At 36.2% G+C, this 25,457-nt stretch overlaps 3 protein-coding genes across 8 annotated transcripts in view; all 3 read left to right on the forward strand.

The window, feature by feature from the left end:
* LOC137584499 (calponin homology domain-containing protein DDB_G0272472) overlaps nucleotides 1–20,546 on the forward strand; it is a 37,807-nt gene extending 17,261 nt beyond the window's left edge. The window contains exons 2-14 of one of the 2 annotated variants that reach the window (XM_068299914.1): nucleotides 10,317–10,493; nucleotides 10,597–13,525; nucleotides 16,788–16,939; nucleotides 17,025–17,159; nucleotides 17,220–17,477; nucleotides 17,531–17,809; nucleotides 17,865–17,925; nucleotides 17,980–18,066; nucleotides 18,131–18,281; nucleotides 18,348–18,657; nucleotides 18,718–18,817; nucleotides 19,519–19,662; nucleotides 19,802–20,546. In XM_068299914.1, the coding sequence (XP_068156015.1) occupies nucleotides 10,818–13,525; nucleotides 16,788–16,939; nucleotides 17,025–17,159; nucleotides 17,220–17,477; nucleotides 17,531–17,809; nucleotides 17,865–17,925; nucleotides 17,980–18,066; nucleotides 18,131–18,281; nucleotides 18,348–18,657; nucleotides 18,718–18,817; nucleotides 19,519–19,662; nucleotides 19,802–20,249 (4,833 nt within the window). In that variant the 5' untranslated portion in view covers nucleotides 10,317–10,493; nucleotides 10,597–10,817 and the 3' untranslated portion in view covers nucleotides 20,250–20,546. The remainder of the gene's footprint in view (nucleotides 1–10,316; nucleotides 10,494–10,596; nucleotides 13,526–16,787; nucleotides 16,940–17,024; nucleotides 17,160–17,219; nucleotides 17,478–17,530; nucleotides 17,810–17,864; nucleotides 17,926–17,979; nucleotides 18,067–18,130; nucleotides 18,282–18,347; nucleotides 18,658–18,717; nucleotides 18,818–19,518; nucleotides 19,663–19,801) is intronic. The other variant, XM_068299915.1, reaches the window with a different exon arrangement.
* Nucleotides 4,013–5,610, forward strand: LOC137585892 (uncharacterized). The gene has a single exon (XM_068301906.1). The coding sequence runs from the start codon at nucleotides 4,013–4,015 to the stop codon at nucleotides 5,444–5,446; it is 1,434 nt and encodes a 477-aa protein (XP_068158007.1). The 3' UTR covers nucleotides 5,447–5,610.
* Nucleotides 20,547–21,506: 960 nt separating the features above from the next.
* The window catches only part of SKIP (Shal K[+] channel interacting protein), a 160,274-nt gene continuing 156,323 nt past the window's right edge, over nucleotides 21,507–25,457 (forward strand). For 3 of the 5 annotated variants that reach the window (XM_068301669.1, XM_068301670.1, XM_068301672.1), the window contains exon 1: nucleotides 21,507–22,514. The gene's annotated coding sequence lies outside the window, so the exon portion shown is untranslated. The remainder of the gene's footprint in view (nucleotides 22,515–25,457) is intronic. The other 2 variants (XM_068301667.1, XM_068301668.1) reach the window with 2 other exon arrangements.

Below are 25,457 nucleotides of genomic sequence, written 5' to 3' on the forward strand. Positions count from 1 at the left end.
GGGTCATAACTCAAAGACAACACCACTCGTGAGTTGGTTGCTTTTGGTCACATAAATGTCACTGCATGTGGCACAATTGTGTCGCAATTCTGTGGTAAATAAATACGTCATAAGCCGCCCAACTTCACACCACAAAAGCCTTCTTCTAAAACTGTGCAACATTTGCCCATCATGCAATTCAATTACACTGCATAAAACTCTTAAATAAAAGAATGAAAGAGAGAGAGAGAAAAATAGAGGGAAAAATAAATATTATCGCCTGCACACACTCAACTCGTACACACACACACACTCGGGGAAAAAATATCTATTAATACCCATATATTGCTAGGGCTTTAAGCTTGCTACAAATTCAATGTGCGCACACAATTCAGTGCCAAATGGGATTTTGGGCTAACAAAACCAACACCAACAGCAACACCAACAGCAATAGCAACAACTTTACGGAATCGACTAAACTTTATGTGCATGTTAAGAAAAGTGCTAGAGGAGTTTTTGCTACAACTATAGCTATAGGAGCTGGCCATAGTCAACGTTTTGGCCAACACACGGAAGTGAAAACGTTTCACACTCCAATTGCTTACCCCCTACTTCCATTTTCTCTCTCTCTTCCTCTCACCATCTTCCTCTCTGTATATTGTTGGCAAAGTTTACGCTGTAAGAAGCGGCACATAAAATAGTTTTAAATAAGAAAGGCGAAAGCAAATAAACAATTCTATTTTTCTTGTTGAAGGAGGCGTGGCAAGGACACACAGGCATACACACACACACACACACACACACACACAATAAATGCATGTACCAGCAGTTGGTATGAAACTGAAAATATTTCTATAGCATACTTTGCAGCGTCTGCATTGCATTGGCATACTAACACAGACACAGATACACACACACAGAGAGTTGTGTGGTTTCCCGTTTAGCTGACTTGGCCGTGTGAACTATTTAACAAACAGATTTTTAAAGCGACATTTTTAAGGCTTTACAAATGAACCTCCCTTCCCACACAATCCTCCTCCTCCTCCTCCCAGTGGCATTGTAAATCACCAATTGCACACACACACACAGACATTCCACTGACCAGTTGATTTAAATTTAAATGCGCATGTTGTAATTAAATTGACTTTTCTCCCGACTGGCTTTTGTCTTTTTTAATGTTTTGTGTGCACGAAACCAAATGCCAAAAATTATGCAACTGCAACAGATGTTGACATATGCCGCCAGCGGCCATTTTGTTGCCATTGCCGACACCAGCGCTGACAATAGCCACACCCACACACACACACACTCACACCCATTAATGTGTACACGCATGCCATTGAGATTTGAGCCATGCAATTTTAACGCCTCAGGTCGCAGAATGACACGCTTACACACACACACACTCACACAGAGACAGAGAGAGAGGGAAAGCATACCAAATAAACTTTACCCAATTTATGACTTAATTTTAATATAATGTCAAATATTGTTTACCCAATGCTATTTTCAATTTCGTTTTCCATTTGCTACACTGAACTGAGAAATCTGGAAAAAAAAAATTCTTGTTCAAGCCACAAAATGGTTCATTATACTCGCTGGTCGTCGCTGTTGTTGAATTTTGCGGTCATCGTTGTTCCTGAAATCCCAGCCCACTGCCCTACCCATCCCCATCTCCTCCTCTCCTCTTCTCTCCTCTCCCCCTTTATAAAACTGATACATGGCGAAATTGGAACGCATGCGACAGAAATGCCATTTGCATGGGTCTGGGTCAAAATGAATGGCTTGGCAACTAGGCATAAATTCTATTATAAATAACATTTAGAGCATACGCGGGTATTGCAGCTGTCAGCAATGGAAATTGGAAAAAAATATGTATATATATGTACATATATGGATATCGGCAGGAAAATGCTACTCACACAATACAAATTGCGGTTTCTAAATTGAGCAGAGCTTCTGAAAGCGACGCATAATCAGATTTGTTTATTAAAATTCTTGTGCATTTCACATGATTTTAATTTTTGTTTTTCTTTTTTTGTTTAGTGGACGCTTTTGCGGTTTTGAGGTCAGAATATTATTGAATGCTTTCGACATAAGAGTTGGGGGTTATAAAACTGGAATTGTATAAATTTAATTCTTAAATTTTGTGTTTTCAGTTCAGAAGATCAAAGACAATTTTGTGACAGATGTGTTTAGGGTTTTATATCTTTTCTTTATGCAAACTAAACGGGACTATAAGTTAGTCTGTGAAGCAGAAATTTGTCTATGTAATCTGATAAAGCAAATCGGCACTAACTAATGAGATAACCGTGCTCACACACACACACACACTTACGCACATAACAGATACATATATGTATATAGAGAACTGTTTCCTCAATCGGCATAATGAAAAGGCTCGACTTCAATTAACATTCTCAGCTGACAATTAAATGGACTAATTAACGTTTCATAAACTGTTTGAACGCACATTATGCACATTAAGCATACGACATGTGTGACGGCGACTAATTCGCTTCTTTTGTGGCATGTATTAAGGATATCAGGACATTCATACAAATTAGTATCGTTAAGCCAAATTATGAAATGTAAATGCCATGAAGAAGAAGACGTAACACGAAAACAACAAAAACACACAAAAAAAAAGGATTACGAAAATGACTGATGGACAACAGCAAAAACAATTAGGCTGCAAAAACAAATTATCGTAATTACAACAACAACCACAGCAACAACAACAATGATAACATAATACTATTGGAATGGGCGAGGCAAACAATGCGACAACAAATTGTGACAATTTACCGCCTGATTAATGACAGTCTGTGGTTCTTTTTGCCCAGACAGACACAAATTGTATTATTATATACCATAATATTGGCCAAAATAAACCATCATCAACTTAACGCAATTTTCTCAGTATTGAAATGGTTAACAAATTTATAACACACACACACACACTCAGTCAAAGGCAAATACTTATGCACAAATGAACTTGAGTTAGATATTTATGATTCAACATCTGTCTATACGATATTCCGTTTGTTTGGTTGACCAGAATTCAAATTCGTAATCGAATTTGATCGACATCAAGGCACATCAGCGAACCAAAAATCTATTTTGCAATACAAACTTTTTCTCAGTATTCCAAACTATTGATCAAATCAATTAACACCTCTTCACTTATGGTTTATTTGGCTCATTAGCGCTAACTTTTTGTTTATTTCCTCTTAAAATAAAGTTTTTTTATATGGCAATTGATATGTACATATATATTATTAAAGCAATGAATCATTGGTAAGATATATGTCAATGCTGTTTAGTTTTTATTAACAATTAGAGTGGCAATTAAATCATTTTACAGACATTTTCATAGGCATTAAGATGAATTTCCGGTTATACCCCTTTTTTGTTTTACACTCATAGATGAGTATATACATATGATAATTGTATTATGCAGTTATAAGTATCGTTACTTATCCTATTGATTTAATTGAAATTAATTTTATAATGGCTTTGACTTAACTTGGCAATAGCCAAACAAAAAACTGACAGCAGCCATTAAACGTTTTTAATTTTTCACTGTCAATATGTCAATTTAGTTTTAACTTCGATTGAAAGATTAGAAATATAAAATATATTGGTGGCAATTCACAATTCAGTTCTTCAAGTATTTTGCACGAATCATCATCAACTTCTTCAGTTTAGAATGTTTGCAATTTGGTTAATATTACTGCTTTTTGGACAATTAAGTCAAACTAAACTTTTGACAGTAGAAACTAAAGATACCCAGCTAAATATTCTAAATGGACTTATTCAAAATATACAAAACGAACGACGAATAGGAGCGATTGTGATACTAAAACGTCAGCAGAATGTGAGATGTGTTGTGGATCAATTAAGTTCCCCAAATTTTCCAATAATTCGTTTCGATCATCTGAACAACATTAGTTCGAGAACATTCTCGAATCATGAAGTTCTAGCCCTGATTTGCATAAATGATATTACCGACACCAAAATATTGCCAATTATGGCCGATATTGTTAAACGAAGACTACGCGAGAGAATTTTAATCTGGATGGATGCTCCCGATTCAAAAGATCTTCTACAGACATTAGTGAAACAAGCGCATATCAAAAAGTATCGTAAATTATTAGTCTTCAATGTCGCAACTGGATTTGGTTATAGCGTGCTGGGGCATCCTGTTCAACGCTTTACTACAATCCCAAATATAACTACATGGACAAAATCAATATTTTTTGACAAAGTCGACTTTAAGGGCAAACCTATTTTCTTCTCGGGCTATCTAATGGCTGAGAGTTTTCTCCAACATAGTCCAGGATGTGGAAATTTGGTTTTGGAAAGATTAAATCGTAAATTAATATTGGAATTTTCACGAAAATATAATATTACTTTGATGTTTGATGCACAAGAGCTTGACGGAAATGCTCAAACAATGAATTCGATTTCGAAAATGCAAAAAGTAAAAAAAATTGATACTACCAACGGCCACTTCTCACAACCTTTTGTACAATCATCGATTTTTATAATCGTGCCATGTGGTAAAGATATAACCATTTCGGATCTTTACAAGATGCTGGCAATAAAATCTTGGTCCATATATATACTTGCTAGCTATGTGGCTGTTTCCTTTATGGAAATATTAATACTATATGTATCGAATCGAAGATCAAAAAGGCTAACATTTGCAATGTGTTTCAATGTTTTTACAAATTTTCGTTTTCTTCGTGCTATACTCGGGCAATCGTTTCCATTCGGTCGGCGAGCAAGTTTCTCATTGAAACAGCTAATGATTGCCATCAGTGTATTTGGTATGATTTTTAGTAGTTTTTTTGGCAGTAAACTAAGCACATTATTAACACTTTATCCGAAAACCGAACATATCAAAAATTTCCAAGAACTGCGAGATGAGAATATAACTGTTGTCTTTGATGTCTTTACCGCCGTCTATATACGAAATAATATTGATGCAGAGTTCTTTCAAAAAACCGTACCCAATTCATGGATTGTTACACCCAAGGAACGCATAGACATGATTTATGCGTTGAACACCAGTTATGCCTATCAAATCTACACAGAGCCATGGCTAAATTTAAAGGATATTAATCAAAAACATCATATCTTTTGCACTACCCCAGAACTTCGAATTATCGAGAATGCAGCTTTATTTTCGAATTTTGATCGATCCCCCAGGGGACTACTTCGAAATTATATCTCCTGGACAATGAGTGTGGGCCTTTTTAAATATTGGCTAGATACCAGTCTAGAAAAAGAGAAAGCATCTATTCGTTATATACCCACAGAACATGTCTTACCTCTTGATCTACAAAGTCTGAAATGGGCATGGTATCTATTGGCAATTGGCTATATATTATCGATGTGCGTTTTCTTTGTCGAAGTTTGTTTGGAACGAAGGCAAAGAAGAGTCATGACTTTAACTTGAAATAATTGTAATTATATTGACAAATCTACGATAACGAACATTTTATGAATCGAAAATCTCTAGCACTCGTAATTAACTTGATTATTATCACCATAAACTTATTTAGCACTTAATTTTATTTACCACTTACTAATTGTAATCTTTAATAAACAATTCTTGATGTTGAGCATATGAAATACTCGTTTAAAGTTGATCAAAAAGGATTGATTTTGGATTTTTCGGGGGATTATTTTATACATTATGTGTATCTAAGCTACTTGATGATCGGATAACCAAATCGAGATGGTTATATAAATGAGAACCGGAAAGCTCCGCTGACCAAGCTCTGCAGGGAAGTGACATACCAATAGAAAGTGCTCATCGAGTATATATATATGTATAATGCTGGTCAAATATCTCAAATATATGTCATGGGGTCGCTGTTGCAGCTAGGTTGTAAGTACTTTAATGAAATGTATAGCGATATTTATCAAGTTTGTACTGAAAAAATTTGTATTTACCAACAATTACTTTGGCTTAGTTAGCATTTGTTCTGTTTTACTGTGACTTCTGTCTTTTGTCCTTATATTAGATTGCTTGATTAGGATTAAATTAAGATTAAAATATTTTGCAACCAACAATTACTTTAGTTATTTAAAGATCTAGGTTTGTCAGTAGTTTGGTTTGCTGTAATGTTCTTCAACATTTGCTGTCTAGTGTAATCAAAAGGAAACTCACTGACTCTGTAAATGTTTATCCATTTAGCATTTGCTTTCATTGCCTATTTATCTATTTATTTGTCCAACAACTGAGAATTCCACTTGGCTCTGTTGGCAGATGGATATCATTGGATGTAAGAATCGCAGCAGCAGCAGCCTGTAGGCCTATCGATAGTTGATCATCGAATTGTTGTTGGCTGCACGACAATTTCCACAACAACGACGAGACGAGACAGCAGCAGCAGCAGTCGTGAAAAGTTTGTTGCGCCGTTTGGAACGTGCGCTCAGCGCTTCATTGTGTTAGGAATAAAAAAATTTCAGTAAAAATGAATGTGTTTTTGGCATTTGTTGCGCATACGCCGCATGTGCCACTTGTCAGCAACTAACAAGCGACAAATGGAACTGTTCGGTTTTGAGTGTTGTGTAAATTGTCTGTGTAAACTGAGTATCGTAGGCGTGATCAGCTAAAACGGAAATAACAAATTTCTACAAATACCAAAAAAAAAAGGAGGAAAAATTAATTACTTGCTATATTTCAACTGTTTGTATGTGTCTATATTTGTATATGTATTTGTGCCTGTGTGTGTGTAGCTAATCAATTAATTTTAGCAAGCAGTAAGTAAACTCTGGATCATTATTACATAATTAGGCTATTAAACACTTTGCGGTGCTTGAATAACTTTAGCCAACGCTCAATTAATTTTATCAACACCTTGAAGAATGTCGCAATCATTTAGTTTGCCTGTCACATGGCTCAAATAGTTTGAAATTTTCTATAGTAATTTCAAAATTTATTGCCCTACCCCAACCAAGTCACCTCCCCCCCAAACCCTCTCTAACACACCACCGCAATGGGCGGTGCTCTATAACGTTTTACAAATCTGTTTTATACGCATAAATAATTCGAGTGAAAGAAATTTTTATCACCTCAATCAGGGCATGGAGAGGGGCGGAAGGGAGGAAGGAAATGTGCTACGAATGATATGTAAAACAGAGCAAAGCAGCATCAAATTGTTTATAAAAATCACAGCTAAGCACAAAAAGCTTAACAAGAGTCAAAAAGCAAAACATTAACCCACTCATACAAACACACGCAGACATTTTGGATGGAATAAAACAGCTAAAACTAATACTGCCTGGCTAGCTGGCTGGCTGGCTGGCTCTCTGGCATCAGTCAATGTCAGTTGGCCAAGTGCCAGGAGGTCGACGGTGGGTGGCGTGGCGTTTTACTAGACAAATACAAAAAAGGGAAAGTGTGCGGCAGTCAGTGGTTGACTTCATATACACACTACAGTCACAATTTCAGGATGCTTTCAAGTATTATTTTTTGTTTTCTTTTTTACTTATCTCTCTCTCGTTATCCCATACTTAACAGAATCTCAAGTGTTGTTCTAGCCATCTACAATCGGGTCTAACATATAGATTTTCATAAATTTCCATACACTTTCAGCATATACATACGTATATGCAAAGTCATATATCTATTCATTCGATTGCAAACATATGTTAGACGACAACAAGGCATGCCAAATATTTTGCAAACAAAAAAAAAAACAAATGAAAATAAATTTTCTATGTATTAAATGTTTTTTTAATGAATTCCATTGAAAAGTTCATATATGTATCGTATATATATGTATGTATTTATGCCTTTAGGTCAGCCAGGCAATGGCCGCCAAGTGCTGAATTTATTATTTCATTAATCATTTCAAATATTACAGTATGTTGCTCTGGACTTTTTCAACTCGTAAAATAAATTCAACTTGTTTTTCTTTCATTTTCAAGTTTATGCTTATAAATTTTGTTGAACTTGTGCAATAATTGGCATCATATACAATATAAATCCAACTTAATATTGTATACAATGATATAATCTATGAGCAATGATAGCATCTGGTCAAGGTTGTAAACTTGAACGACATTTTAAGTGGGTCAGTCAGTCAGTCAGTCAGATGGTAAATTGAACAATACAGAAATCTTTAAAATCATTTTCTATTGTTTAAGTTACCTTTAAATAGGAAAATTAACTAAGAAAATTTATTATTATCCCTAGAATACTATTAAAATATGCAGATCTAATAAAACTAGTTACTTGTTTCTAAACACTCTATAATTTAGTGGGTATTATTCCAACGAATTAAAATGCAAAGAGAAATGCAAAATTTAAGCAATTTTCGTCACCATTCTCAGTCATATTTCATATTAATCCATTCATAAATTGATCTTGATCTTTGTTGGTATCTCTTCTTTTTTTTTGGCTACATCATTTCCGTTTCAGTTTTGCCAAGAATCCACTCACCCTGTTGCTGCCAATCTCTTGGCAATCCGGACTGACGTTTTCCAAATTTTCGCAGAAATATTTCGTGCAATTTTTATGTGTTGGGCATTTTGCCTCTGTCTGATGTTGTCAGTCAGTCTCTCTGTCCTCCTGTCTATCTGCGTGTGCGCGTGTGTCTGTGTGTGTGTGTGTTTTTGCATTTAGCGTTTATCTATTTTGAAAACAGATAAATACAATTCAATGGAAATTGCGCCTCAAGCTTTTGAGTAAATCCCCATGGGAAAATTTCGTTTTAAATTGGCTAAACAATCGATTGCAACGTGTATGTTGATGGTTTTTGGATCAGCAAAGTATCCAAAAGGCATCCAATGTATCCACTTCTAAGCACACGTCGCCTTTTTTAGCATTGTCTTTCATTCAAATGATGACGTCAAACATATAACGAACTTTTTCACAGTATTTTTAGACTATGTACCTCAGATAGTTTTACGTTGCGGCCTGCTTTTGGAGAAATTTCTGCGTTTTTTCTTCTTGTTTCTTTCATTTTTATTGCTGCCTATAATTGGTTTGTTTATGTGTGCAAAGAGATGCGAAATGGCGCCCTGAACTTGAATCCATTTGATGTGGTTGCCGCAGGAAAACGTTGTGAAGCAAAGCGAGGCAAACTTATGGGGGCTATGCCTTGTCTTTTTACTCCGTAGTTGACTATACGTATCTATATATATATACAATTATATATATAAGAGTAAGTACTCTTGCATCGGATTATGATGTTGTACGCAGCTCTGGGGCCTGGCGCTGTGATTAGTTTATTTTTGGCACGTTTTCTGCAATTTGAACATGAGAAAGGGCAATACAGCAAAGTGGAAATGGAGTGGCTGACTCACTGTTAACAGGAAGAAACACTGAACAAAATGTGAACCATGGAAAAACTACACGTTGAGACATTCATATATATAATTGACATTTGCTTCGATAAAACCTTTGAATAATTTGAAATCTAAGATCATAGACGAATTGACATGACATTTTTATATAATACATACATTATAAATTCCTTTTCAATACGATTTTATTATTTAATAGAGCAATTATATTGAAAGTTATCATTAAACACAAAAATTACATTAATCGGAACAAAGTTTTTGAAGAGAAGTCTAGCTTAAATAGGTAAAAGATTAACCTTAGTAACAAAGGGATGTTTAGAGATCAAAATACCTTTAAAATATTTGCAACAAGCAGCCAAATAAAATAAACCACAACACTTTGCAGATTTGTAGCTTAATTAAACAATTATAAATTTCCACTTCTAGGTAAATATTTATTTAAAACTTTTTATTGTACAACTATAAAAAGAGAATTCAGATAAATCTTCTTAGACAATGTGTAAAAAACAAGTTTTATGGGGAATATATAAATAAAATACGCATTGCAAATGTAAAAAATATTCAGAATTTGTAAAATAATTATTTAAAATTTAAATAACTTTTATATTTGATTTTTAATTAAGGCAGATTTAATTTCTATTTCTACAATAAATAGTTAAAAATTTCCATAACTTTCATTATTGAATTTAACAGAAATTTAATACATTTTTTTTATATAAAATGTATTATCTATTATTGATTGTTTAATTCATAAACAATTATGGCTCAATTAAAAACTGAGTGAGTAATGGATGAGTAATAGTAATACACTAAAAAAAAAAAACATTCAAAAGGCAGCATTTAGCTTTTTAACCGCCAATTAATATTCATAAGCAATATGTTGTTGATCATCATCCTCGTCATCATCATGATCATCATCGTGAGGCGTTAAATACAAAACGCTTTATATATGTAAAAGTATTTGTATAATAATTAAAATTAATTATGCCATGTGTCTTTTTGTCAAGTGTACTCGAAGTGTGCTGCTCATATTTGTCCAGCGTTGTCATCATCATCAGCATGAACATGATCATCAGCTCATGGAGCGTTGACTATTCGCCTGGGTTTCCATTGAGCCAACAACAGTCGCAAATCAGCCACCAGCCAAGTCGAAACTGATCGAAGCCATAGCGTAGGCTGAGTTTGTAAGTACCCATCCTATATATGTCTCTAGAAATTGTTATTAATTAATGTAAATTGTTAAAACTAATTACAAAACACATTTGTTTATATGCCATCTATCAACAGGTTAAACGAACAACAAGAGGAAAACATAATTTTAAATATATTTTAAAAAAACGATTTGTTTATAAACGAAAAAGAAAAAAAACATACACAACGACAAGTAAAAGAAAAGTACATAGCTTAAATGGATACACAATTTGACGATAATAATTATAATTAAATAAGAAGAATACTAAGAGAAAAGTCAGTGTGAGAGAGAGAGAGAAAGGCAAGAATAATTAAAAATGTTTAATTTGCTGCGACGCAAACGTCAGAGAAAGACGCACAAAAGTGATGGGGATGACGAAGAGACAACGCCGCCAGCGATTGCCAGGAGCGCTAGTAATGAGAAGAGAGAGGAGCCTCAGAGATTCAGCTCTCAGCAGAGAAAGGCAGAGAACGATAGAGAACCAAGACGCGCCGTGATCGAAGAGCTGGAGGATTTCCCCAGCGACGACGACGAAGAGTTGCCGTGTGTAAAATTAGCAAAAACAGCTGCTAATGGCCATTCAGCCATCTCTTTTTGGCGCTCCGACAGTTTGAATATAAATAACATGGGCAAAGGCAGTGGGGCGACGACGACAACGACTACGTCGAGGACAACGACTGTGGCCGACGCAGAAGCTAAAGATGATCATGATGATGCTGATGATGTTGTAGCTGTTGATGAAGATCGAAATGCTGCGGCTGTTGCTGTTGCTGTTGGGCATGGCACGGACAGTCAAAACGAGGCAGCCAGCGTGAACGCAAAAGCAAAAGCCAACAACGCCAACGACGGTCAGCTAATTGGCAATAGATATAGCCACAATATTGGCCCACTAATCGACGGTAATAACGGTGATGGTGGTGGCCATGATGGCACGGTAATTGAGGCTGTCGCATATCGTCAACAATCACAATCGCAATCGAACGAACAGAAACGACAATCGCGTTTATCTATTGGCAATTTTGCCCTACAATTGGGCAAGGACAGGGACAGGGACAGAGATTGCCATAAGGACAGTGTTAAAGAAAGTGAAAAAGTTATTGAAGGCAGTAAGAAGCGTAAGCCATTACAAAAGAGTCGCGAGTTTTTCAGTGAGATTTTCATGGCGCGAGGACGTAATCATCAGCGACAACAGCAACAGCGACAACAACAACAATCCTCCTCCTCCATTAAAACAGTTAACATCCCCCACAAAGTTGTCGACGTAATCGGTCAGGCGGTGGCCAAACGGCCAGCAACATTAGCATCAGCCCCAACACACCTTGAAACGAACTCCGACCCCGCCGTATCCACAAATAGTTATCAAATGACTATGTCTAATAATAGACCCGAGAGAATCGATCTCAATCTGAAAGAGCATGAGCATCATCGCGAGCGTCGCAGTAATTCAGCTGGAGCAGCATCTGCGGAGCAACAGCATAGAAAAGAGTCACAAGCGACAGAAGTAAGAAGAGAACACTCACTTTCCAAAGAGAAGAGAAACAACGATCCAAATGTCAGCTGGCGAACAACTCGTTCACTTAGCGCCGAGCCAAGAAGAGATGCCAGAGATGATGGAGATACACATAGAGATTTTATTCAAGCGGCAAACGTTGAGCAAAACGCAAGTGAATACAACGCGGAAGAACTCAAGAAGCAACAACAGCAGCAACAACAATATCACTATCAACTGGCGGCAGGCAATGCAACATTGCCTTGCATTGGCCAACAACAACAACAACAACAAGAACTAGAACAACAACATCAACAAGAGCAACATCAATTTAGTGACATAACTATGGGACAAACCAGTGCCAAACCCAATGAGGCAACATCATCTGCACACAGCTCACGAGCCAGTACGCCGCGTGAGTTTCGTGAATCGACAATAACTGGAAATGTCCCTATTGCTCCGCCGCGTCTTCATTCACAGAAGTCACAGGAATTGCCCAAAATTACCGTAGTTGATTGCAGTTTCGAAAGTGTCAGCAGCAATGAGGATCAAACAAGTAGTCCGCATCCATCGATGGGTGAGGAAGTCTTTTACGATTTCGAGGCACAAAATCACAACTCGTCGGCAATTAATATTGAAGAGCTGAATGAGGCGCACATCGAAACGCTGGAGGATGAAGTTTTTGCCACAGATATACCCACAACGATCTATCAGAATGGCAATGGCCGGCCCTGGACGCGTTTGAGTCACGTCAAGCTCGAGAATGTCCAAGAGGAGGCCGAAGAGGATGATCTAGAGGCCAATGATGATGATGTTGATGATGACGATGATCTGGATGAGGCTGTGGACTTGGAATGCGACGAACATGCCACTCCCAATATGTCTAGGCAGTCGGCCAGCAGTGAACGCAGCGCCCTTAAAAGTGATTCCAATTTGAGCAGTAGCTATGCGGACTCCGGCATAGGCATAGGGGTCGAGTCACAGCAATCGCAGCAGCAGCAACCGCCACAACCTCCGCCCCGCAGCTCGTCCACAACGACGGCAACTTTGCCGCTACGTTCGCCCTTTATACGCGATGGCAACTCAACGGATTGCGAGGAGACGCTTTTGCAGTGCGACGAACTCGACGATGAGCATTTTAGCGAGCGTTTGGTATGCATTGAGAGCATTAGCCTGCCGGATGTGGTAGTAGAGTCAACAACCTCTGCCACAACAACATCGACAGCAGCAGCAACAACAACATCAGCTACAAATGGCAGCAGCAGCAATGACCACGATGGCCACATCAATATAAATATTGCCAATGGAGCCGGCGGCAACAGTCTGGGCAATGTGCATTTTATACCCATTCACATCGAAGGCAGCAATTCGGTACGCAGTCGCAGCAATAGCCCCAAACAACGCAGTTTCGACGACACTTATCTTGGCCACAATATGCCGCCCAGTGTGGAAATAATTGAAGATGGCAGTATACTAAATGCGCCACTACCACATCAACAACAACAACAAAACGGACGCGATACCCAGGAGCTCAAGTAAGCGATGATCTAACGCCAAAAAACGTAATCTAAATTAATGTGTATGTGTGCGTGTGTCTGTGTGTATATACATACGTGCTTTTGTCTAAATCTAAATGAGTCAGTTTCCAGCTTCTTTTGTTTATTTCAATTGTCAACATGGCGTATGCTTTATACATTTTCCTCAACCAACAAATTCTGAGTGCAAGTCTATGTCTCTCTCTGTGTCTCTGTGTGTGTTTTGTTTTGTTTTCCAGCTGCATTTGCAACTGCAACTGAAGTTTCCTTTGTGTTTCCATCGTGCCATCAAATGAGACATGAGGCATTAATTAATTGAATCACATGTCATCCAATTTTCCATTTTCCTTCTCCATTTTATCTGTCAAGGCATCTTGTTGCTTTGTAGCCCATTCATCTTGATCTTGGCACGGCAAATGCTTTGATTTGTCTTATTTCCAGCCAAAGATATACATTATATGTATGTACATATATATCTTATGTCTTCTATATGCAGGCCATGTTCCTACGTATGTATGTATGTGTATATATAGTTTTGGCATCTGCCAATCATTTTTAATAGAAAAAAAGAGGCCGCCTTGATTTTGGCATAGAATGTTTAGAGCACAAATATCTACATTTTCAGCTCTTTGAAGTTACTGAAAGATAAGCAGTTGTTAAGTATTTTGTTTTTATTTCAAATATTTCGAAATTTTAGCCAGCAATTTCAGTAATTTTAAACATTTTTTTAGAGAATTTTATCACTTGAATATTAATGATGAATCTTCCTTTTATTAAATTATCCAAATGGAAAGAGAGTTAATTAAATTTGTTAAGCAAATTGATAGTTGCCTACTGTTAATCTACATTAAAAGAAAGGTTAAAACTTATCTATTGAAATCGTAGATGTTCTACTACATCATAGAAAGAGATGAACTAGAAATGAGTTCTATACAATGTTTTAAACTGCGTCAAGTTTTTGGTTTATTTAGTATAAACAATCTTGCCAAAATTATGGAAAACCATTTGTTAATCTTTTGATTGATTGTATTTATGACATTTAAGTAAATTTTGTGGTTTCTTAAACAAGCTAGCTATATAATATTAAAACGTTATATTATATAGATCATGTATTTGGCAACTTCTAAGCAAAAATCAATATATAGTTTTTGCAATATACACGCAAAATCATTTAGCAGTTGTTCTTCATGCACTATGGGTTCAAGTTCATTCTTTTGAATAATTCTCAAAATAAAGTATATGAAAGACACACTTGTTCTTGATAGATTTCTCCCATTACGTTTCCCATAAGTGATATTGTGTTTTTTTGTTTCGAAAAAGAAAGCATAACAAATTCATAGACAGACCATTGTTTGGCCTTCTGGCTGTATGACAGATTGTGACAGCCGTGCGACAAGTGTCTAAGCCATAAAATATCGCAATACATACATGCCAGGCCACTAATTATTCATAAATATTTATATAAATTATTTAATATTTGCCATATATAAACATAGAGAGAGAGAGAGAGAGAGAGAGAGAGAGAGAGAGAGAGGGAGAGCGATAAAGCCAGAGTGAGAAATATTTTCGTATTTGTCTTTTCCTGTGAAAATGCATGTGAATAATTTTTCTTTGCTTGCTTTTGGCAACATGTTCGCAATTCCCACGCTCGTTTTTTTCGATAATTTTGTTTTCATATTTACAAAAATGACTACGTCAAATGTGCATAGGATGGACGCAAAAGGCGAATGCGATCTGTTTGCTCTAGTTTTTCCGGCTTATTTTAGTTTTTCGCACGCCGGACGTGCAAAATAAATTTCACTAAAAATATAATGTGAAAATGTAATTTGTGCACATGGCAATAATTAGAGCAAACTGGCACTTGTGGAATTTAATTTAGACTGTTCTTGATTTTGGTTAATCCATTTAACAGCTGGCCCCCGCTGGAAGTGATAGAGATAGAGATGTACATATACACACATCAACTTGGAGCCATAACTTAGCATTGAAAGATTATGTTTATACTAACACAAGTGCCTGCATATGTGGCGTATGCGTAATTTCCCTTAACTTATGGGCTTACATTTGGAATACTCTTGCAGAAAGGGGATATTTCTTTTTCTAAAATCTGTGTTTGATTGTTAAACACTTTCAAAGGGCATAGATCAGTTCCAATATCTGATAGCTTCTGGTAGATTGAAAGCCTTTTTCTCAAGTGTATTGAATCTTCTGCATATAGTTTGTTAGCCAGTTCTTTTGTTTAGATTAGTTTAGTTCAACAGTTTTAATGAGAAACTTGGCCATAATGTATACAATTGTATAAATTCTTTAAACAAAAACGTCCAACGCATAGAGAAAGGCAACAAATTTGTTGCCAAAATAATTGAAATAACTTTCGAGAAAGCATCATCATCATCATCATCGTCTCTCTATCCGTCCTCTCTATGTCTTCCTGCTACTATCTCTCAGCCTTTGTGTCTCTATGTCTCTATGTTTCTCTTGACACAAACAGAAAACCGCGTGTCACAATTTTGATAAATCCGCAGCCCATTGTCTGCATATACACAGACAGATACAAAAATATATATGTACATAAAGTGTATAGATATATTCTCGTAGTAGATACATTTGTATCTTTAAAAATAACTTTGCGCATTTTCGCATTGCTTTTCGTTCAAGCAGAGGGGGAAAAATAAGAAAAATTGAATACGTTAAATTCAATTAAAACGTATTTTATTTTGCGTTTAAAGCCAAAACAAAACAAATATTATATAAAGGTATCTTGCCCTCTCTCTCTCTCTCTCTCTCTCTCTTTCTCCCTTTCGATCAGTTTTTGTATAGCAACACAAATTATGATTCTACGTGCGAATGTATCTCATGTTGTGAGAAAGACATTTCCTCAGTGTGTTTTTACACCTCATTTTCATTTAACGACTTTTTCCATTTTCCCATTCAAGTGCGTCAAAAGAATTTATACATATGCCAATCTATAGTAGGTGTGTTTTGTATATATTTATTAGTATTATTAACTTTTTTTCACGCTTTTATTTTATTTAATTTTATCTATTTGTTCATGTTAAAAGACATCCGCTGCGTGTTCTATGCTGACGTTGAGTGATTCATTTTGTTTTCTTATTTTGAGGATTTTCTACAAACAAAAATTTTCATTTTGACTAATTATCTTATTTGTGCCCCCAACACTTAATCCATCCCAGACCTGTGATTCGTGGTGGTCCCTGTATTAGTCACAGACAACTAATTCAGTTTAAATTTATTTTTGCAGAAGGGAACTGAAGCTACAGAAGGCACGCTTCAGTACACAATTGGATGATGCCCACAGAAATGTTCAAAATCTGGAGACCAAAGTTGGTGATATGCAAGTTAAGATACAAACTCTCGAACAGGAACTATCGCTGAAGCAATGGAATGTGGAAAGTAAGTTAGAAAACAGCTTAAACTTACCCTAATATAATTTTGAAAAGATTTATGTTTATTAATCAATTCAATTTATAATTTCCAGGACTACAGAGTGAACTTACTGCCGCTCATAAGGATGATGAATATGTGCGTAAAAAACTCAAATTGCTGGAGGATGAGAAAGTGCATTTGCGACACAAATACTGTGAGGATGAAGATGAATTCCAACGCAAATATAGTAAGTTCCATCAACTAAAACATAAGCAATTGTATTAATCATCGATTGACCTTTTTGTAGACGAACTCGAAGCTCAGTATAACGAACTAAACCAGAAGTACAAAGAGACACAGAGTCTGGCTAGCAGCCTGCAAACACAATTGGCCAATGCCACAGACGAAGTGGAAGAGTGGCGCAATGAGGTGAACAAAATTCGAACTGAATTGGAAGAACAAATACGCATACTCAAAAATGCATTCGATAATTCTGAGGCGGAACGCAAAATCTGTGAGGATAAATGGCAAAAGGAGTTTGAAATGCTTAGAACCCACAATAAAGGTGAGATTTGAGAATAGTTTGAAAGGGGAAAAAAATACTAAAACGATTTTCAGAGCGTGAGGAAACTTTGATGACGGATTGCGAATGGCAGTTAAGGCAAATGCAGCGTCAGTGCAAGGATAAAGTCGACAAATGCAATTACGAAAGGAAACAGGCCTCAGCCAAGGCCGATGAACTTGAACAGGAGTTGCAATCGCGTCGCAAGGAGACCGAGCATTTGCGCATCTGTCAGGCTCAGGTGAATTCACTGCGTGGCGTGGTCAGTGAACAGGAACAGTCCATACAGACGCTCATGGATCGCATTGAGAATCTTAAATATGAACTGCAATCGGGTATATAAAGTCCTTATGTTCTCTTTAATTTCATTTAACATTTCGTCATTTATAGCCAATGAAAATCTAGAGGCCCAAATTGAAGCGGTACATAAAATCAAATATCAGTGTGATAAGTGAGTAATAAAAATTTGAATAAATACTTTAAATATATTACTTTTATTTTCTAGTGCCATCTATGATAAAGAGCGCCAAATGATCTACAAAATAGATGAGGTACGCAATGATGCTGCCGCCTTTTGGGAAAATAAACTTTAGTAAGCTGAAAGTTATATGCTCAATAGACATTTTAGTTAATAACTAAATCTAATATACTTGCAGCACAGAGATGACAAGACTGACAAATGAACTGGAATCTGTATATGTGGACGAACGTCGTGAGGCTTTGGACAAACTGCAAGATGAGCATGTTGAGGAGCTCAGAGCCTTGACCAATCGCTATACCCTCAATGAAGAGGAATTACGTGCAGAGGTAAACGTAGAAGAGGAAAGCACATTAAAAGAGAGTTCTGAAAATGTTTCCTAATTAACTTTTCAGATTAGTGAACTGCACGAGAATTTGGAATTGAAGAAACAAGATTTTCTTGCCCTACGTGAACGTTCCGATAATGCTTTGCTTCAGACTCGCATGCATTTGGATCGTGCCGATCGTGAGTATCAGAATGCCATGTGTCGAGAGGAAGATCGACGCGCAGATCTCGAGGAGAAACTCAAAAAGGAATTCGAAACGGAGAAACAAGAAATGGAAGAGAAATTTCGTGAACGCTTGGGTCAAGTTAAAGATGAATTTGCCAAGGAATTGCAATTGTCCACACAGGATATGGTAGACTCACATCGCAAGGAGCTGGGTATATATATATTTCAAAACTCTTTAAATAGATCCTCTTAACGCTATGATTCCTATACAGAGACTCAAAAGGCTAAATTGCAAGCCGAAAAGGATGAAGCAATGCAGGAACTTGTTGAACGACATCGCGCCAAAATTACCGCTGCCGACGAACGAATGAAGTGAGTTGCATGCAACAAAGTTTGATGTAAAATGTGTGCCCCCAGTTGAAGTTCTACTGATTGTCATTGCTAGAGCCTAACTAACCTTGGCTTTAATAGTTTGAAAAGCTCTCTCTACACATCTCTGTCTTGCTATCTCTCTCTCTCTCTGTATCCTCGGTTGTTTTTCATCTTTTCTATACATTTTCATATACTTGTCTTTTGGTTTTTTTTTTTTCTCATTTACGATCAACAGCATTGATTTAGATTGTTCAACATCAACGCATCTAGTTACCACCGCCTTGTGTGTGCTTGCAAGGGGGGCGTGTCCATATATGCCAACACTCTATGTGCTATATCTGACCATGTCACCATTGATTGCCCTAGCATGTTTAGTGTTCAATATTGTCGCTGTGCTCTATATCAAATATCGTCATCTTCTGTTGCATCATTGAAAACGTTTTGAATTTCATAGATACATATACTTTTTTTTTTTTTTGATAATATATATGCTTAGAGTTAAATATGTTTTCTCATTTTACATTTAACCTCGACACTTTCTACTTGGGCATGCTCCAGAATTGAGCTATTTGAGTTTAATGAATATAACTATAACTTTAATTTCTCTATATTTTTCGCTATCCAAAAACCTATCCAAACTGTGTCTATGCTTGCGTGTCTATGTATTTGTGATCCCATCCTCTTCACCTAACTCTACACAGTGATACAGAGCTTCGGCATCAGCGCAATCTCAAGGACCTGAAAGCTGCCTACGATGCGGAAAAGGCGGCGCTGGACAAACGTGATATAAGCAATGCCAATGAGATCGAGCAACTTCATCGTAAATGTCGCTGTCTGACCAATCTGTAAGTGATTGACTCTTATCTTTCTCCCACTTGTTATTTTCCCTCTCTCTCTCTATATATTGCTTGGCCGTGTTGTGGCTATTGTGTGCTAAGAATAATCGCCTTGAACTATGCTATAATAATTTCCATTCTTTTGCAGATTCGAAGAGATGCGCATGCGTTACGAAAGAAGAGATCCACGCCCCGAGGATCTAAGAGAAATCTCCGAGCTGCGTACTCGCTGCGAGAGTCAGGAGAGAGATTTATATGTTCTTACCGATCGCCTGCGAGAAATGCAAAATCAGATGGCAGAATTACAACAGAATGGAGATGCGGACGATGCCCAGTCACGCAAAGTCAATGGAAAGGCCATTAAAAAGCCGCCACCAAAAACGATACCTACCAGCTGTGATGTGATTTATGAGGAAAACGAGGAGCGGGAATCGCCGGAACAGGAATCCCGTGTCCAAAATGATGATAACTCATCCGAGGGAGATGAAAACGAACATGAACCAAGTGACACAGAATCCAATCACACCGTCGAAGTGAATGGCAAATGTGTTGATCATATCAACGAAGATGATGCTCATATGATCACAGCAGTGTGATGATACTTTCGCAACTATTGAACAAAACTTGGCTGTATCCTTTTTCTCAATTTGGAATCCCCAAATATAACACATACTCGCAAAGCTCTCAGCGCACAAGGAGCCAATTACGAGGAACCCATGTACCACAGCTCTTTGGGCTGCGATCTGTTGATATGAACACAGTTTTTGAAACATGCACCAAACTCATAAAAAATACCATAAAAAAGAGAAAAACAAATAATTGGTTTATGAAACCACTGAAAAAAAAAAAAGAATTTAAAACGAAATAAATGTAAATATTTTTAACAAACGAAACTCTTAACTGAATTTTGCAATTCAAACTCTCATCTGCGCCAAGGAATAAAAATACAAATACAGATCTGATTTCTAATTAGAAATAAAAATTACAAATTTAATGAGTAAATTTTCAAATTATTTAGATAAAACAAGATCAAATGTTAGAATTCCATAATTACTTAGGAAATGTAGAAGCTAATTTAGTCGCCTATTCAGTCTAAAAATTGTTAACAAAAATCACAATTATTTGAGAGAGATCTTGGCTAAATTTTGTAGTAAGCAATTAGGAAAAAAGGGAAATTTTTATTTTAAAAAATGAGATTTTACCTATAAAACGTATCATTTAATGGCCGATTTTTCTCACCAAAATTATGTGGTAAATCCGCCAATCGTTTAAAATATTAATTTTTAATACTATTATAACTAATCTAATAACTTGTTTAACGTTTTAACTGAGGAACTTCAAACTGGAAAGTCTTGTATTGTAATTTCTTGGATTTAATGGGAATCTAGGCGTAAATGATAGATTTTTTGGAAACGTATAAATACAATAAAAAAAAAAAAATAAAGTTTAAATTTCGAAGTATTTGTTTAACACCTATTCACAGCATTACATATTAGTATATTAATATAACCAACAAGATTTGGCATAATGTAAATCGAAAAATTTCCGTAAAAAACGAATTGTTTGTTGGGTTACGCCATCAATTTCTAGGGATTCAAAATAATGGGAGTAAACATAAAATACAGGTTCGAAACGGTTCGGGAGCGAACAATAAGGGGCAAGCATGTTGGAGTTGCAGCATGTTCGACCTTAAATGGCCCGAGTTCGGGTGGTTTCGGCTTGGGCGAATTCGTCATTGTTTTTGTTTGTCTTTGCGGCGAGTGGGCAAAAAGTTAGGGCGAATATTCATTTCGCCATGTTTTTTGTTATTTTTTAATTTCCATCGATACTATCGAAAAATTTCCCAGCTCTAATTCATTGTTGTTTTTGTTTTCAACGTAAGCGGACGTGCTCGTTCGTTTTGCGGGAAATTCGAAATTATTAAGAATCTGAACGTAAAGAACGGCGGTTGTGTGCCGCGGAATAAAACGGAAAGCCGGCAAGGCAAATAATTTCGGGCCGATAATAAAGTGCGTTTTTCTGGCTGGCTAATCGTAAAGTGCGAATACAATTTGATAACAGAAACAAATAATTTAAATAGAGCCAGAGATCAAAAAACGAAATCCCAAGAATAGTCTAACGCGATAGCAGCATAAACATTTAGTTGTTCACGTTTATTTATTTTTTTTCTGTTGTTTTGTCTCTTCCCTTTTCTTGTGTTCACCGTTTTCTTTTAACGAAGACGTCGTTTTTGTCTTGTTGTTTCGCCGCCCTTCGTCGTGTGTGGTTCCTGCTTCTTTCCACCTCCTTTTTAACCAACCAGCGGCAATTACATATGTGTTCTTAAATAAAAACAACAACAACAACAGCATAAAAAAGAAGAAGAAGCTGCATCTGCTGTGCAATTAAGAGGCAACAATATACATATATTTTGTTTTGTATATCCGCATAAATTATTATAATCATATAAACGTAAAAAAAACAACTACAATTTGTGGCCGCGTTTGCCGGCAAATATAGTGAAAGAGGAGGAGAAGGAGGACATTAAAGGTCATTGGCGTTGAAACTAAGGTCATCCATTTGATTTAAGCAATTTTTTATGTTGCAAGTGACAAAATACAATCAAGTAACCAGCTGCTGCTGCTGCGCCTCGCGTTCTTTTACTTCTACCTCTCCGTTCTAACGGTAAATTATTGCTCATTGCGTGCGTGCCAGTGTTTGTCTGTGTGTGTGTTATATTGTGTTTTTTTCTTATTTCGTATTTTGCCGTTAAAGTGCGCAGCAGCTAAAACCAATCCCAAATGCCGCAACAACAACAACAACAATTACTTATAACGTCAACCAACATTGATGCCAACGCCAACGCATTACATTAAATGAACGTAAGTGTTATTTACTATTTTTTTATGTCCTTCTACAGTTTGAGTTAAATGTATGTAGATTGAAGAAGAAGATTTGCAGTCAGTCCAGCATTAAGTAAGCATCACCTTTTTTCTCTCTCTCCCTGCCGTCTCTTCTTCTTCTACTACTACTATTTTTACTTCTCAAAATGTTGCAACAGCCTCCACCAAGCGCCGCATTTAAAGGATATTCCTAATCCGTTTTATTGATTGCAGGCCAGCACAGCTGGAGAGCTGAACGACCGTTTCTCAGTGTGTGTGACTGAGTGTATGTGTGTGTGTTGTGAGCCTGTGTTTAGTTGTTCTTGTTGTTCTCCGGCAATCTGTGCCGCTTTTTATACACTGTGATCTAAAAGCATATGCATTCTTAGCAGCTGTTTGCTCCATAGAAAGACAACAAAATCTCGGAAATTGTTGGAAATTTATATTTTAAATAGTTTCTCTCACGTGCAATTTTGTCCAAAGTTTGTAGTTGTTGTTTTAATGATAGTTCTAGTGTTTTAGATACATTTCTAAATGATTCTATATATTGGCTTATCTTAATTTCATTGTGATTTTGATAGTGAAAACCCTTTTTAGGAACAGTTTCTATAAAATACCGAATAATGAAATTTGAAGTGGTTTTTAAAGCGAATCAGACGAACAAATATAACTAGTGGCACGGTAAAACATTAGTTTTAAATAAACTCAGTTTACTTTTAAAGGACAAACTAAAATCTTACAGTTTTATAATAGATTAGAATGTGAACAAGCGGGTATTGATATTTTTGAAAATAAAATCCTTATCTAGTTGATTCCTGATGAATTTCAAACAAAATTCAATATAAAATTCTCACAATTTTGGTATTTCTTAGTTTTCTTATTAATTTAATTGTAGAAAAGTTAGTTAATAGCTTAATTTGCATATTAAATTCATAAATGTTAATATTAAAAGGTGTTCATACTTTGTTTAAGCTGAATTTTCAACGAAAAATTGACGGGAGCAAAGAGATTTATCAAGAATACCTATAGGAATAATAATATTATTATAATTAAATAGATTAGACTTAATAAAGTCGTAATTAATCTTGCAGTTCTCACAGTTTTATGAAATGATTTGCTAAATAATTAGATTGTTCGTATTTGAAAGTATTTATGATGTATTTATTAAAATATTTTAACTAAAATTAGACAGCCAGAATAGAAAATGGCAAAGGAGTTTAACTAGATTCCCGTTTAATAAATATTTTAATTAAATATATGAAAGGGTATAGAACTAACGGCAAAGTGAAAGTTCATCCGGTTCTTTTGTTTTGTTTTTTTCTTCTCCTTTTTTTTTATTTTATGTTTTTACTACTTCTTATTCTCATTTTCATTTTGGCTCTGCCATTGGGGTTGTTGTTATAAATTTGTGTGACTGTCTGCCTGCTGTTTTTCTTCTTCCTTTTTTTTTTGTGATTTGTTTTTTATCTTCCCTTTGCGGACTTCTTCTCTCACGTTTCGTGTTTTGACTTTGTCCTGGATTTATGTACATATGTAGGATCGGTACAAATTTATAACTTTTGTATTTCTCTTAATGCCAATTGCAAATTGTAATTAAAATGCCTACACAAGAATGACAGAACAAGAAAGGGAGAACGAGAGAGATAAGAAAAAGAAACACAAACAAAAAGAGATAGAAATCGTTTGCTTGTAAAATAACTTTATCAAGAAATTAAGCAAAATATTCAAGGCACCTGCACCCGTGGGCATAACTCAATAATCACATCAAATGTGTCTCCTCTTCAGCCACAATATCATCCAGTCTACAGTCTCCAGTCAGGAGGCAACACCTCTCCTTAAGAGGTGTGTCCAGAACGCGGCGCGTAGCCGTCAGAACTCTCGGAAAACAGCTAATGCCGTCGCACAGCTGCGCGCCATTTAAGTCGCTGACAAGTGTTTTGCCGGCATGTCCGGAATGCAGAGACCAGAGCCACCAACCACCATCACCATCGCCATCGCCATCACCAGAAGCCGCAGAGCGCAAAAACTGGCAGCCAACATTGCTACCAATTATGCGATAAGCAGTTGAAGTAGCCCCCCTTATCTTTCTCTCGTTCCCCCTCCTTCAGTTCGGTCTTTCGTCTGTCCACTTTTTAAAGTTGAACCTTAAAGGAAGCAAAACAAAACTCAAAAGGTTTTTAACAGTAAAAAAAACCCCTAAATTTAGTCAAATGTTTGTTTTACAATATTTTAGCACTTAAATTAAAGAAAGAAATATAATTTACTTGCTAATTATTGTAGGATTAGCTGTAACTTATCCGCAACACATAAAAATGTGCTATAAAAACGTCTGAAGATGCAATTTCTTAGTTTAAATATTGAAAAAAATATTATTAGTATTTTCTTTGCTAAATTTATCTTAGTACGTGTCATAAAAAACGCTTTGTTTTCGTCAAAACTGTTTTTTTGTTTCGACTGCCCCACAGGAGTAAGTAATAATATTTACAGAAAATAAAAAGAGAATGTAGGGAAAGGAAAAACAAAAATTAAATATAAGTATATATAAAAACAGGAAAGCAACATAAATGAAGCAAGTAAGTCGACTCGTCGACTTGGGTATACCATACACCTGGTGAAACAAATATTTCAAATTTCGAAGATCAAATGTATGTCTATTAAATTGTTTTTACATGTCTTATACTATGTGCTATCTCGCTCACTCTACAAACACACGAGCACTCTAGCGCCGCCACTAGCCAACGTCCAATTCTGGCCTTGTGGACCGCGTAGTAAAATACGTTCATACGCATATTTTACATGTTTCTAGTCCGATTTCAATAAAATTTGGTAGTTTGATAGAAATAGATAAGAATAATTAGTCTGCCGAATTTGAATGCGATAGTCAAAAAAATACAGGAGAAAATCGGTTTTTTCTAAATTATGGAGGCGGAAGTGGGCGTGGCA

Source organism: Drosophila tropicalis, unplaced genomic scaffold, assembly GCF_018151085.1.
Source record: "Drosophila tropicalis isolate 14030-0801.00 unplaced genomic scaffold, ASM1815108v1 contig_878, whole genome shotgun sequence".
Taxonomy (NCBI): domain Eukaryota; kingdom Metazoa; phylum Arthropoda; class Insecta; order Diptera; family Drosophilidae; genus Drosophila; species Drosophila tropicalis.

Excerpts from the sequence above, each read along its gene's own strand:
- LOC137585892 (XM_068301906.1), top strand. The coding sequence starts at position 4,013 with ATGGCCGATATTGTTAAACGAAGACTACGCGAGAGAATTTTAATCTGG.